This window comes from Callorhinus ursinus, unplaced genomic scaffold (assembly GCF_003265705.2).
Source record: "Callorhinus ursinus isolate GAN/ISIS: 27379988/994484 unplaced genomic scaffold, GSC_fseal_2.0 scaffold48, whole genome shotgun sequence".
Lineage (NCBI taxonomy): Eukaryota > Metazoa > Chordata > Mammalia > Carnivora > Otariidae > Callorhinus > Callorhinus ursinus.
Genome location: NW_027397110.1, coordinates 8,534,671 through 8,550,046, shown reverse-complemented (window position 1 = coordinate 8,550,046; position 15,376 = coordinate 8,534,671). Strand labels below are relative to the sequence as shown.

The following is a 15,376-nucleotide window of genomic DNA, read 5'->3' as shown; positions in this document are numbered from 1 at the left end:
GTGTGTGTGTGTGTGTGTGTGTGTGTGTGTGTGTGTGTGTGTGTAGACTCACCCCATGTGGTCACAGGCTTGAGGTTTTCCTCATCCATCTGAGCAATGCTGGATTGTGTTGGCTTCTGAAAGTCCTTGTTGCTTACAATCTCCTTCACTGGGTTAAATGTTTTAAATGAGGGAGAGACATAGAGTGTCTCTACAGAGACCTGATTATAGAAAGTAGAATCAGACTTTGACATCCTTAAATTAGGGCTGATAAACTCTTCTTTATCCGGTGACCAAAATGGCGGTAAAGCTGTCAACGTTTCAAAACTTCTTGCAGCTGACTGCATTTCTAGAGGCATTTGCAAAGGGCGTTCGGTTACAGTATTTGTAATGGTGTGGTCTGATGTCTTGTCCAAACTCACATTTGTCTGCAGAGATGGGCTCTTTTCTGAGGGAGCAGGCACAGCATCTGTAAAATAACAAATAAAAACTATGATCAAAAAATACAGCTGAAAGTATTCTATTCCAAGTCCGTTGCAATTTTATTTATTTTTTATTTTTATTTTTTTAAAGTCAACTCTACCACCACACGTGGGGCTCGAATTCATGACCCTGAGATCAAGAGCTACATGCTCCACTGACTGAGCCAGTCAGGCGCCTCCAAATTTGTTGCAATTTTAATAAATCAGATTTTTTAATGCCATAACAGGATTCTCTATTTAGTTCTTTCTACTTTCTTACTATGTTTCTCTTCTGCCTATATAAAGTATACCCCAGCTATTACTGATGCATTAGTCATTTGGTGGCTATTTCTCTCTCTCTCCTCACTGAAGCACAAGGCAAGGAAAGCTTCAAATAACTTGTCTTTAAATATTTCTCTCTTCACCCACTTAATCTGTCTCTGAAACCACTATATTTTTAGTACCTTCAAACATTCATCTTTTACAAGATAAACTAGAGAAAATATGCCACATCATACTGGTCTATCCCTATAGAACCCCCAGCTCCAAAAAAAGTCTTTTCCCCCTATAATAAAAAAATGTCTTCTTGTCCCAGTGTCTAGGCAAAGCCCATGAAAGAAAACCCTACTTAGGTAGCAGCCTAATTTTAACGAACCGTTTGTCTATATGGGAGAGCAATCAATCTGTCAGAGCCACTGTGATGATTACCAAAATGTAAGTTCCATCAGGTTGGAATCTTTGTCCATTTCATTCATTACCATCACCACAGGGTACATAGACTATAACAAAGTACCTGGAATGTAATGGACAAGCAATATTTATTACAAATGGAAGAACTGAAAGGAACAGATATTTAAGGTGGATCTGATCTAGGAAGATCTACTGAATCTATAAATTATGAATCTGGTCCAAATTTTTAGATGCGAATTGCTATCAACACTCAGTGCTAGGGCTTGCTCTCAAGTAGTTTTACCTGAAGTTGGATATGGAGGGAAAGAGAATTCTCTTAAGAGACAGAGTTGATGAAATGAGAGGCATAACGAGGTGAGAGTGGGCAAAAGGAAGATGAAATCATCTGAAGCTCCCAGAAGAGAAAAGAATACAGGAACTGTGTAAGCTGCTATCAAGGGCTGACATATCACAATGCACATCATAACCTACCTCACAAAGTACGTTTATAGCCATCACCATCACTGTCAGGCTCTGAGTTATTAAAGAAAAACAGATCTCCTTTGGCTCTAAAAACCTTCCTTCCCATTTTCACCCACCGTTGGAGGCCAGCCTGGGCAAAAGGGCTGCTGGGAGGCCACAGCATCAGACCTCACTGCCTCTGTCAGGAAGCCCAGTTCTTTCCGACCCTCTCAGCTGCAAGCTTTCTCATCTTTTCAAACTCAATTCAAGCTTCACATTCTCCTGCCCCGATCCTTTCCTTTTCTTTCCCTGCCCTATCCTGTTCTTTGTCTTTCCTACCCACGCCCTGTTTGGGGCCCTGTGGGTCATCACTTCTCACCAGTCTGGCCCCTACCTGAGAGCAGGCCCCTGAAGAGACCTTAGAAGGAGTCTTGTTTGCGCCCCTTAATAGCGCGGCCCCACAGATGTGCTCAGTAAATGCTTGTTGAGGAAAAGGACAAACCAAAGCACAAGCATAAAGAAAAAGTAATGCCTTTGTTTTTTTTTCAAATCAAATATAGTTTACTAAATAATAATTAAAAGAAAGAGCAAATCAGTAGATGAAAATAACTTCCAAAATATCTCTAATTTGCATATGACCAAGTTATATCTAGTTGGTAAAAGGGTCTGTTAAAAATACTAATATATTCCTGGTAGAAAGCTAGATTTACAGTATTCCCAAGTACATGTGTATGTCACCATATTCACATAAAGGCATTCCTTAAAAATGAATTGTAGTCAAAGATTTCTCCATTGATTTCCATTTTACATCTGAGAAAAATGGGGGGAAAGCATTTTTCTATAGTAACAGAATCATCTTAAAATTTAGCAATATGGCAAGTAAAATAATTCAGAATGACAATGACTTTCTGATGGAAATACTCATAATAACACTCAATCTAAATCAAAACTGGGATGTATAAACTCATCTGTATAGACATCATTTTACTTTATTATTTTTTTTTTAAGTAATCTCTACGCCCAACAAGGGGCTCCAACTCATGACCCCGAGGTCAAGAGTTGCATGCTCTATTGACTGAGCCAACTAGGTGCCCCTAGCCATCATGTTGATGTTTAGTACAAAAGCTTAAAATTATAAAAGAAAAAGTTATCTTAAAATTCAGTGAGACGGGGCGCCTGGGTGGCTTAGTAGGTTAAGCGTCTGACTCTTGATTTTGGCTCAGGTCCTGATCTCAGGGTTCTGTGATCTGAGCCCTGTGTTGGGCTGGGCTTGGAGTCTGCTTGGGATTCTCTCTCCCTCTGCCCCCCCAACCCCCACCCCAGCCGCTCAGGTTTGGCTCTCTCTTGCTCTCTCCCCCTCTCAAAAAAAAAAAAAATTTTTTTTTCAATGAGACAAACCAGACTGAAGTCTAGCCACCCTCTTTCCCAATTGTCCAGGAGGCACAGAACGCAGTCTTCTAATTGCTTAGACTTTCTGTTTGTTTGTTTTAAAAAATTCATTTATCTGTTAGAGAGGGACAGAGCACAAGCAGGGGGAGCGGCAGGCAGGGGGAGAAGCAAGCTCCACTGAGCAAGGAGCCTAATGTGGGGCTCTATCCCAGGACTCTGGGATCATGACCTGAGCCAAAGGCAGATGCTCAACCAACTGAGCCACCCAGGTGTCCCTAGACTTTGTTTTTTAAACTGGTAATCTTTTTTTCTTTTTAAGATTTTATTCATGTGAGACAGAGAGAGACAGAGAAAACAAGCTGGGGGGAGGGGCAGAGGAAGAGGAAGAAGCAGACTCCTTGACGAGCAGGGAGCCTGATGTGGGGCTCGATCCCAGGACCCTGGGATCATGGCCTGAGCCGAAAGCAGATGCTTACCTGACTGAGTCACCCAGGCATTCCTAAACTGTAATCTTTTTAATGAATAAAACACTATGATCTAAAGAAGAAAGCATGACAAGAATTCAAAAATAATGATTTTAAATGCAGTGTAGATGACAGAGGAAAATGTTTACTGAACTAGAAGGCGGAAGAGGCCTGAAGAGTCCAGAGAGTAGTGTGCTGGGGGCCTCCGCCACCTCCTTGCTCCGCCCGGCTTCCTGTGTGACACGCCAAACAAATCTTCCGCAGTCCTACCGTTACTTTATTTATAGTTAATATTCACAAATCCTTCAAAACTCCCTCTTGTTTCAGTGACAAAGTCTAAATTCCTTGGGTTTTAAAGGCCCTCCATTGCTGCTTTTTTTTTTTTTTAATTCGTTTTTCCTTTTCTTTTCTTTTTGGTTACAGTCACTCTAGAAAACTAATATACCTGCTAAGGCCTTTACTGAGTTAAGAAAGTCTGACCCACTTGCCTCTGGCTCTACATGGTCTGGAGGTATTACATGGGGGTGTCAGCCATACCACAGAGTTTGGCTAGCTGCTAAACGCAAAGTGGAAGGTGGCAGAGTTGTAGCTTGCAAATACTCTCCCAGCCAATCCTTCCACTTTCTGGAGAGCATGACCCTGATTAACAGCTTAATTCTTCATCAAAGGATCCACTGAAGACCCTTCAACTTGACTTCCATCTATATACACATTATCTAGAAACCTCTACTGCCTTCCAACTTTAAATAACTTCACTTTTTTATTGTTTCTTTTTTAAAAATTGAGCTACAATTGACATATAACATTGTATTAGTTTCAAGTGTACCACATAGTGATGTGATATGTGTGTATATTGTAAAATGATCACCACAGTAAGTCTCATTAACATCCACCACAGTTATATATTTTTTTCTTGTGATGAGAACTTGTAAGATCTACTCTCTTAGCAACTTTCAAATATACAACACAGCATTGTTAACCTTAGTCACCATGTTGTACATTACATCCCCAGGACTTATTTTATAACTGGAAGTTTGCACCTTTTGATCACCTTCACCCATTTCTTCTTTTCCCGTTACTATTCTTCTATTGCTTGTTTTCTATTGCTACTCAACAGGAAACTAACCTCCAGTCAGGTCATCTCTTCCACACTCACATATCCCACATTCATTAGGGTACCTTTAGCTTCATTCCCCATGGTTCTTTAGCTTTACTACAATCGATTTCTCACCCTGCACTCCAACACTGGAATACCCTCCCCCTTCTCTATTTCAACCCTACCAACTTCTCAAGGCCCATCTCAACTACTGGAAACTATTTCCAATCATGTCTACCTAATCCTTCCCTTCTCTGCATAGTAAATATTAGTTTCTGTAAATTCATTTTTTTGGTAAATTCAGTTTTTTCACTAATTATATGCTCTATAGAGCCTATAATACATCATATTAAGTTCCTTCATTATGACTTTCGCGCCTCCACCATGCTTTTGCATGTAGGAGGTATGCAAATATTTGTTAAATTTAATAATTTATAAATTATCTAATATAAATGTTGTATGTTGATTTTGTGTATAATAATGTACCCTGTATGTGAACGCTGAAAGGAAGAATAATCAATCAAGAAACACTCGCTGAGCACCTACTGTTTGCACTGGACTATATCAGACTCTGGAGCCATACATAAATGCAAGTCACAGTTCCTACTGTCATTGAACATAAGATCAAGTGTGGATTTTATAGGGGTAGATAGGTAGAATATATATACGTACAAAAGTATATGTATGATAAACACATAGAAATAACTCATAATACAAGTTACCAGTTCAGTTTCATAATGTCTAAGAGATTGTAGTTTCTCAATAAGTGAGTGAACATAAAGAATACATTTGTATAATACAGTAAATTGAACATCTTCAGATTGGGTTCCCCCGAAAACCCCGAAAGCGGACTCTGAGAAACAGACTTGGATGCCGGTAGCTCACCTGGCCAGCGATCCCAAGAGCATGAGTGAAGGAGTGCGAAAGGTCAAACAAAAAAGAGATAAAGTCAATAGAGTGTATTAATGTCCAGATGACCACTGTGGACAAATGAGGTTCGATCCAGCTGGGTGCTGCAGAGCTGTCCTTTCAGGAATGGGAAGGAGACTCTCGCCTTCATTGGTTCAGTGTTGCCCCCATGAGTAATAAATCTGTGGCATTTCTAGGCCGTCCCGCGCTTATGCTGAACAAGTCTCTGGGCTCCAGAGGAAACTCCGGTAGAGGACTTGGGAGACACGGGGACTCTCGGGGTATATGGGAACTAGTCGCCGGCACTGCAGTGGTCCTCAGAGGCAGGCCCAGAGACTATGGGGTAGGGCATTCACAGCATTGCTACAAACTATATTCATTTATCAGCTTTCCTCCCCCAAAACCCACTGAAGTGACAGAAATGGAACAAAGAGTATAAACCTAGAAGGGCAAACAGAACAGGAGAGAAGAGAGGACAACAGAAGATGAGAGATGTCAACAAATTGTTAGGAAAGAAACAGTTGATGGAGTAAGGAAGCAAACCCCCAGACACCTAGAGAGGGGAAGCCAATGTGAAAAAAATCAATGCCTACCACAGAGCTCCAGAAGGTTTCAGGAAGGGGAAGGTGAGGCACCTTGGAAGGCTGGGGACTTTGTGCCTCATTATTTGGGGGAGAGGATCCTCATGTGGACAAACAGTGAGAGATGTTTTTGTTGCCTGGACATTCCAATACATGTAGAAGAGTGTGGATAGATGCTGAGTAGCCAGGGGCTGGGCCGGACCGGTTATAAAGCTATTGTCTCCTAGTTTTGTGACACTGGGGACGGGACACCACAGACCACATCTCTGCTTTGCTGCCTCATTTTGTAGCACAATTCTTCCTAAAACAGTCTCATCCTCCTATGCTTAATTTCTTTCAGTTCTTCAAATTTACCACGTTTCCTCTTTCTAACAAGCTTTCACCCATGCTGTTTTTGTGCCTGGCATGCTCTTCCACCTCTTTATATCTGATTTCCAATTTCCAAGGTGATGTCCATTAGGTAGACATACATTTGCATATCTCTGTATTTTTGCTCATGCTGCTCCCTCAGCCTAGAATAGCCTTCATCCCTACCCTTCTCCTCTATCAAAAATGGTTTCATTTGTCTAAACTCAATTGAAAAACTACCTCTTTTGTGAAATCTTTATCCTCCAAGCTAAAACGAATCTCTCTTGTCTTTGTTTTTGCATAATACAATATGGATATTCGTATTTCTCACTTATTTCATTATTTCAAATATTAGTCACATTTGACAAATATTTATTAAGTACAAGGATGTGACAGGCACTATTCTAAGCTCTGTAAGCTTGGTAAACAAATTTGTTGTTTATGACTCAATTATAATTTCTTGTTTATAGATGCATCACCTCCAGGAGACTGCAAACTCCTTCAGGGCACACATCGTATCCAACTTGCTCAACCCGTAAGTGACTAGCAGAGTATGTGACAGTCATTTGATAAACGAATCATTATATGGATGGTCTAGTTCAACGAGTTATTATATGGATGGTCTAGTCATCAAAATAAACTCAACTGTCGAGAAAAAAGTCTTGGGGGGCATCCTAATTCAGTCCCTTTGCAATATACACGAGAACCTGAGACTTCCAGGACCAGGAAGGGTAGAACCTCAGATTCTTGAATTCTAAATCAATGCTCTTTTTACTAGGGGCATAGAAGAAGAAATTGAAAGTGTGGTAGAACGAGCTGTACCTTGTACTTCTTCACTGACAATTCTTCTAGTGGTTCCTAACTGTGAAGTGACTGAAGTTTAACTTGGGGGTCACTCCTTTTGTCCCTGGTGCCACTTTTATTAGCACCACGCTCTAACCAGCTGAGCTAACCGGCCAACGTTCTGGTGCCACTTTTAAAGATGCAGGGCCATGTGGGGGAGGACCAAGTTAAGTACACAATTGGCCCACATATCTGTGCCTATTTGTCTCCTCCCGGGAAAGGCTTTGGGGTGGATGTTTTCTTGGATCCATATAAATAATGCACAGCATTTATGGAAAAATTTCTGAAGCCCATGGGAACTCCTGGGGACTTGCTGGAGAACAGCAATAAATATTATTTCTACATGGTTGAACACAAAGCACATAAATGTATACTCTGTAAACACTAAAACAATTGTTTCATGAGGGCTTCCCAACTTTCTCTGGGAGAGAATTTCTCTGAATTCCACTAAAAAGCAGAGAGGACTGCAGAGTGAATTAATTTGGTTGGCTTGCTTTATCTGGTTTCTCATTTTCTTTCAATTTAAACCTGAATGTCAAAGAGCTTTGTTCTCAAGTATCTATCTGGCAGACTCCTGGATGAAAAGCTCAGTATTAAATTATGAGACTGTACCCAGTTTTCTTTATTGTACAGTGCTTTACACCTGCCAATATACTTGATTAATGCAAAATAGGACCTTGAAACATCAGTCAACGTAAAGCTGGTTTGATTACTCCTGATGGTTATCTTCAGGAAGAAGCTTATTCCTGTGTAACTGCAAATTTAAATATAGACTATCACTAAAATGCCTGAAGTAAGGGGAAAAAACCAAAACAAACAAACAAAAAAAAACCCCCAACACCTCTCCATGCTTTGAGCCTAAGGACAAAAGAGAAGAGCTATGCTGTTGAAGGTACTGAAAATGTTTTTGCTCGTTTGGAGACGATGATGAAATCATTTTTGAAAGGGAACATTGGATTTAATTCTGGAGTTAAGAGACTTTGCCTACAGATAGGAACATTCTATACTGGTAATTCTTTTTCATTTTCCAATAATTCCGCTGCCTTATTTCAGGTACTATAATCACCGCATATTATTTTATATTCCATTATATGGTGAATCTAATAATGGGTGCTAATTGCAGCAGAGCTAGGGCTGTGATCAATTCTGTTGGTCTGATACACTGTATCCAATTACAGCTACAAAGCAGAGAGCTGGCAAACCTGACAAAAGATGGATGCCAAAATATGTCTTCTGTAGTTTAAAAATGTGTAACCGAAGGAGCTTCTACTTTTGCAATTATGTTAAAGGAAATAGGATCTGACAATAAGAAGTCCATTTTGCTAAGACGCCACAGTTATAAATTATTAATATAGAGGGGTGATTTGAATTGCGCATTAATATATTGGTTTAAAGTAGACAGACAAGCCACTAATTTAAAATGGATACTGAGGGGCTCCTGGATGGCTCAATCAGTGAAGCGTCTGCCTTCGGCTCAGGTCGTGATCCCAGGGTCCTGGGATAGAGCCCCGTGTCAGGCTCTCTGCTCAGCAGGGAGCCTGCTTCTTCCTCTGTCTCTGCCAACCCCTCTGTCTGCCTCTCTGCCTACTTGTGCTCTCTCTCTCTATATCAAATAAATAAATAAAATCTTTAAAAATAAATAAATAAAATAAATACTAAATGTGAAACTTGAATAACATGTTTGACATGACAACCTTAATATATATTTTCTTACAGTATATGCATGAAACCCCAAATAATCATAATAAGTTAGAACAGCTATAATCTCCCTCTGATCTGTGTTAAGTGTGTGTACATAGTTGTCGGTTTTGAAAATTTCACTTCATCATATATCATTACATTTAACTGCAGAATATACTGCATCCAAGTTTTAAAAAAAGAAAATATTTTGGAAAATATGGCTATGAAATATGGCATGTATATTTACTACTTCTTTCAGTATAAATTTGAGATAATGGTTTAACTTCTCATAAGAAAATAGAGATTTAAGAGACACATTTAAAGGTCATTAAAAACCTCTTCAAGGGGCGCCTGGGTGGCTCAGTTGGTTAACTGTCTGCCTTTGGCTCAAGTCATGATCCTGGAGTCCCGGGATCGAGCCCCACATTGGGCTCCCTGCTCAGTGGGTAGTCTACTTCTCCCTCTGCCTTTCACCCTGCTCATGCTCTCTCACCCCATTCCTGCTCTCTGGCTCTCACTCTCTCAAATAAACAAATAAAATCTTAAAAACAAAAAACAAAAAACAACCTCTTCGAGTAGGACAGCTGAAGACTTTCAGGCCATGAAAATGGATCATAGTGAATGGATTATAAAATAGGCACCAAATGCTCATTATTAAACTTTATATCATAGTTATGGTTTAACCAACAATAAAAATTATAATTTCCCTTAGTAGATTATCATTATAAAAACTGAAGCTGAACATGTCCTTGGGAAGCTAGTGATCATTACCCTATTGCCACGTTTCCTGTTGTTTAGGTTAGGGTTGAAATGGAAACTAATCTCTGGCATGTGAAGGTCTCCTGTTTTACAGGGCACACTCCAGGATGAAGGGGACCAGCGGGTGCCTGAAGGCACAAGTGTTTGTGACCATCAGACCAAGACTTAGCATGCCAATAAAACCCTACGGGGCACCCCAAGAGAATAAAAAATTAAGATAAGTTGGTCAGAGTTTCAATTCTGACATGAATTAAACATAGAACATGCTTTAAGTAGTACCTGGCACACAGTAATTGCGACAGGGTCCTGGGTATGGTTATTATGGAGCAGTCTGAAGAAGGGAATGACTTTCCCAGCCAGCCATGGCCCTGACTGGAAGCAGATGGGCATCGGCAAGCACCCGGTACTCTCCCTTCCCCCTGGAAATTCCTGTTTATGTAAACCGCAAGCATGATGTGTGTCCTTTGGGCCCAGTGTCCCTAGTAGGAGGTATTTGAGACCAAGAGAACTGATGTTCTATGGAAAGATGATGAGATGAAGACCTATCATTCTCAAACATTTTCCTCATTAGATGTACAGACCAGTAATTACCCTTGACTTCAGTATGACGTAAAAGTCATGTCTAAGTCTGCAACCCTGCAACAAACCTGAGAATATCATTTAAATTGTCAATTCAGATGAAGTGTTATTTTTCATGAAGTATGAATGCTTGATTTACCACAATAAGCCAAGAAAAAAAAAAAACCTCACCTATTACAACTTCCTATGTCATATAATATACATCCCTTTGGAAAATACCTTCCTGAATACCTAAGAGGACACATACCATTTCTCTCTCCCAGGAAGAGTCAGTGTATAGCCCTTGCTCTTAGAGCTCTTTGCTTATATTTTTATAATATGGCTTACAGCACTATACTGTAATTTACCTATTAATGTTTCATTTGCTCTTTTTATTCCAGCACCTTCCACATATTTTCATTCATTCATTTTTGCAACAAATATATTGAGGATGGACCATGTACTATGCACTGTGCCTGAAAGTTCAAAAGCCAAAAAAGTCTTCCAACATGGTAATTCATTTCAATTACAAAACACAGAGGATAAAATAATCATTGATATACTTAATATGTTTAAAGAAATACAAGCGAGGAATAAGAGATTATATAAACAAAACCAAGTAGAAAAATCCAAGTAGAACTTCTAAAAATTCTAAAAATAAATAACTGAAATTAAAAAAATAATTGGTGACTTACACAGCAGATTAACTCCAGTTGAAAATAAAACTGGGAACTGGAAGATAGATACAAAGAAATATTAAAAAACACAGCACAGATATCAAAGTGAAAGAAAATCTGGACGTGAGTTGAGGCAATATGGTGGATGGACTGTTTTCACACTAACGCTATGTCCAGTCAGAGGGCAGCCTTCCTTCCGGTCTCTAGTGACCCACCCCAACACACGTCAGCCATTCTGAATTACTAGAAAGAGTCCCCGCACACCTGGTGCTATCACACCTCTGGGCTTTTGGGCTGGCTGCTCTCCCTCCCTGGCCTGCTTTTACTCCTCTTTCCCTTCCCTCATCTGGAGGCTGACTTTGACCTACTTAAGGGACAAAGCTCCTTCCTCTGAGCTCAGCTCTATTCAGTGTCAGAGCAGAGGAAGGGGAGTAAGAGACAAGTGTCTATCTCTTCATCGTCTGGCCGCTGTTACAGTCATGTATCTCTTGGTTGCGGCTACTGCTTTGGCTAAAATGGCCACATCCACAGCCGCTCTACATCAGGCATCCAAATGCTGGCTCTCGTGTGGAGTGAATATGAGAATTCTTCAGTGCACCCTGAGGAGCCCCCTAACCACCATTCCCTAATGTGGGACATCCGGGTCTGGTCCAACCACCTCCCTGCTGCACCATCCCCACGTGACTTTCAATGTTGGCATCTAGCACCTTGGGCCTGGCACACATTTGACTTCCCTCTTCCTCACCTGTCCGAGTGTTAGGAGTTAGCTGGACAGTTAAGTAGTCAGGGTCAGGGTTCCCAACAAGAAAAGATGGAGTCAGGACAGCTAAGGTAAAACAGCACTGCCATCCTGTTCTGCAGCTTAGACAGGACCCGCCCTCACATTCTGCTTTACAGCCTTTGCAGAAGTGACTTCTACAAAACATCCTAAAATAAGACAATTAACCACAAAGCATTTGTCACCATCACGGGCAAGGGGCAGTTAAGACCTAAGCCCCCAGATATCAGCCAAAAAAGACCATCAGCGTGTAGACATAAACCTAATAGGTAGACAGATACGTGACCAAAGCCCTGATTGGCATGACTCAGCACAGCCTGGTTGCTTAAGATAGTTCTGTAAGAGAGCTCATAAAAGCCCTAAACTTAGAAACTCCAAGGGCAACCCTCTTGGGCCCCCCTCCCTCTCTGGGAGCTTTGTACTAACGCTCAATAAATTTCGCTGCATACCATTCTTCATCTGGTCTACCTCTTCATTCTTCAAAGTGGCGTGACCAAGAGCTGCGGGCACTAAGAGGACAAAAAATCCTGTAACACCGGGTGACTGACTGCTCCTGGGGAAAATTCACAACTGTAAGTTCACGGTCTCCAAGCCCCATGGGTCTTCAGGACTGTCCATGAATCCTTTTGCTTGTCCTTTACTCTCCCATTTCTCTCAAAGACGATTCCAAACCTTCACTGCTCTCCTCAAGCACCCTTGTCAACCAGACCTTTTCTCTCTCGTTTTTAGTAGATGATCTTCCCTATTCCTCAAGAAAAGAGAGGCTTTTCAACGGATTTGTTTCAGCTTCTCATCGTCCTGCCAGCCAAGCGAACTACCATTCACAACTACTCCTCGCTCCCTTCCCTTCAGTCTTGAGGGTCAAAAACCCTTCCTATGACTGTTCGGGCCTGTCCTGCCATCTGTGTCACTGAAACGCCACCCAAGTCGCCTCTTCTCCTAATCTTCAACTCCTTTCTCCTTTTTTTTTGTTAGCTTTCTCCTCTCAGCTCACAGAGGTGCCTGGTCTTTTTTATTTTAAATACTTCTGTGGGCCTCTCTGTCTCCTGCTCCCCTCCCTCAAACACACTGAAAAACAAATGTTTCCCCCCTTGAATTCACTTCCCTCTTTCCTGTTCTCCTCCTCAGACCACCACAATCTGGCTTCCGTTCCTCCTCCTCGACTGAAGCTGTCCTCTCTGAGGACCACTGACCTTTTCACTGCTAATTCCAATGAACGTTTTTCAGTCCTATGTCACAGGACGTCTTTGTGTCATTTCAGCTCGATTAGTCCCTCCTCCCTCCCTCTGCTCCCCTTCATTTCATACACCATCCTAAGAACTAAAAATACAACCGTGAACAAAATCACGACGTCTTTGCCCTGGAGCGCAGTTACAACGTGCGTTACAGGGGAAAATGTTAACAACCAAAGATTCATGCGCAGTACGTCAGACGGTGATGAATTCTGTGGAGGACAATGAAGTGGTTGGGGGCGTAGGGCGGGCCGGGGGATGAGCAGGCCAGTGCGGGGTGGGCGGGAGGGCTCGCTGTGAAGGTGGAGCTTGAGCAGAAAGCTGAAGGAGGTGGGCGAGAAAGGCAGGTAGGGGAGGGCAGTGTTCCAGTCGGAGGGAAGAGTCGCTGCAGGTCCCAGAGGCAGGAGGGCAGCCGGCCAACCCCGGAACAGCCAGGGGTCTAAGATGGATGTGGCAAAATGAGCAAGGAGGAGAAGGGACAGAGGGGAAGTCAGGAAGGGAGCTGGGAGCTAGATCAGAGCTACTCTTATGCGAAATGACAAGTCCCTGGAGGGTTTTTAAGCAAAGGAATGATATGACTTCTTTTTAATAAAATCACTTTGGCTTTTAAGTGAAGAAATGCCAAGGGGCAATCAGGGAGAGGGGAGGTCCCAAGCGAGCAGACCGCTGCAGGCCCTGTGTGAGCGATAACTGCAGACAGTGAGGCACAGGCCAGGCCCTTGTGGCCTCACCTCCAAAGCTACAGGTCAGCTTGTGTCTCTGCCAGGCCAGAGTCAGATCCCGACTAGGATCTCTGGCATGAGTCGGGCACTGGTCCTCCAATTCCAGGGAGCGTATGTCAAAGCCTCTCTCACTGGGGCTGGGTGCAAGCAGCAGGGTTCCCGTTCCCCCAGAGAGGATTTGGGTGTGGCCTCAAAGCCTGGCGACAGCGGTCCTCCCCAGAAGTCTCCTCACCAGATTCTTCTGTGCCACCACACTGTCCCCTGAAATCTTCCAATCTCTTTCTGTGTGTGTGTGTGTGTGTGTGTGTGTGTGTGTGTGTGTGTGTGTGTGGTGAGGGCAGGGCTGACGAGTTACAGAGCAGGTTTTCCTCCATTTTTTTTTTTAAATCTTCACACATGGATTGGGTATCTGGTATCTATTTTATTATTAGCACCTGAAGCAAAAGAGAGTCAGAGAGAGTCCCATTGAACGTTCTAATACACATATGTAGCCTGGCAGAGTCTAAAGTTAATAGAATAACCTAACACCTGAATTATTATTCAGAGACTTTAGAACCTGTAACCCTCAATTTACCCTCTCTCAGTTGCATGTTATTGCTATAAAAACTAGCATTTTAGTTCTTTTTCTAACACCACAAATTATATGTAATGAATTTTAAAAGACTCCATTTGTTTAGATTGACGTACATATTTACCAATTTCTTTGGGGGGGGAGGGGCAGAGGGAGGGGGAAAGAGAGAATCCCAAGCAGATTCCATGCCCAACTCTGAGCCCAAAGCAGGGCTTGATCTCACAACCCTGAGATCAAGATCTGAGCCAAAATCAAGAGTTGGGTGCTCAACAGACCAAGCCATCCAGGCGTTCCTACCAATTTCTTTGTTCACTATTCCTTCTCGCACTTCAGACCGTCCTTCTGGAATATTTCCTTCTTCCTGAAATAAATATTTACGAGTTCCTTTACTGAGAATCTGTGGCGATAAACTCAGTTTCGTTTATTTGAAGCATCTTTTCTCGGAAAATATCTTAATTTCACTCTTGTTCTTAAATGACTACCCACTTTAGTTTGGCAGATATTTTCCCCGAGAAAGCAGATGATATTCCCCGTCTTCTTGGCTTCTAATGTTGTTGTTGAGAAGTATGCTATTCTTTCATGGATAATGTGCCTTTCTCTCTATCTCTGGTGCTGTAGACATTCATTATAACATGTGAGTTTGCAAATTTTTGTAGTTACTTATCCTATTTGTATATATTATGCTCCCTGTATCTTTGAATGCATGCCTTTCATCAGTTCTAGAAAAATGATCTCCTATTATCTCATCAAGTATTGCCTCCAATTGGCCATACTAAACTTCATTTATCATTTGTATTTCAGCTTTCAAAAAATATTTCTACCTTCTTGGCCTCTTTGCTGCATTCTGGGGAATTTCTTCGGATACACATTCCAATTCACTAATTCTCACTTCAGTTTTAGCAAATCTAGTGTTGAATCCATCCACATCCACTGAGTTTTTACTTTCACACAATTTTATTTTTCCTTTCTGAAAGTTTTATTTGGTTATTTTCCAAATTTATCTAGCCATCTGTCCCTCACTGATTCTATCCCTTTTTTTTCTTTAAACATTTCATAGCCAGGTAATATTGTGTAGCTAATAGTTCATACCTGAAATCCTTGGAGGTTAAATCTTTGTGCATCTTTGTAGACTCTCAGGCATGCAGGCTTATTCCATGTGTTTCTCGCAATCACGGATTGTGAGATCCTGTTTGGTTGA

At 41.7% G+C, this 15,376-nt stretch overlaps 1 protein-coding gene and 1 long non-coding RNA gene across 7 annotated transcripts in view; one reads left to right on the top strand and one right to left on the bottom strand.

Annotated features, from left to right (window-relative positions):
• ENTHD1 (ENTH domain containing 1) overlaps positions 1-15,376 on the bottom strand; it is a 174,443-nt gene that overhangs the window by 12,181 nt on the left and 146,886 nt on the right. For all 6 annotated transcript variants that reach the window (XM_073882745.1, XM_073882746.1, XM_073882749.1 and 3 more), the window contains one exon: positions 53-448. In XM_073882745.1, the coding sequence (XP_073738846.1) occupies positions 53-448 (396 nt within the window). The remainder of the gene's footprint in view (positions 1-52; positions 449-15,376) is intronic.
• Positions 1-15,376, top strand: part of LOC141370866 (uncharacterized) — a 65,837-nt gene that overhangs the window by 24,539 nt on the left and 25,922 nt on the right. Inside the window, exon 3 of the long non-coding RNA XR_012375315.1 lies at positions 6,829-6,893. This is a non-coding gene — a long non-coding RNA (uncharacterized lncRNA). The remainder of the gene's footprint in view (positions 1-6,828; positions 6,894-15,376) is intronic.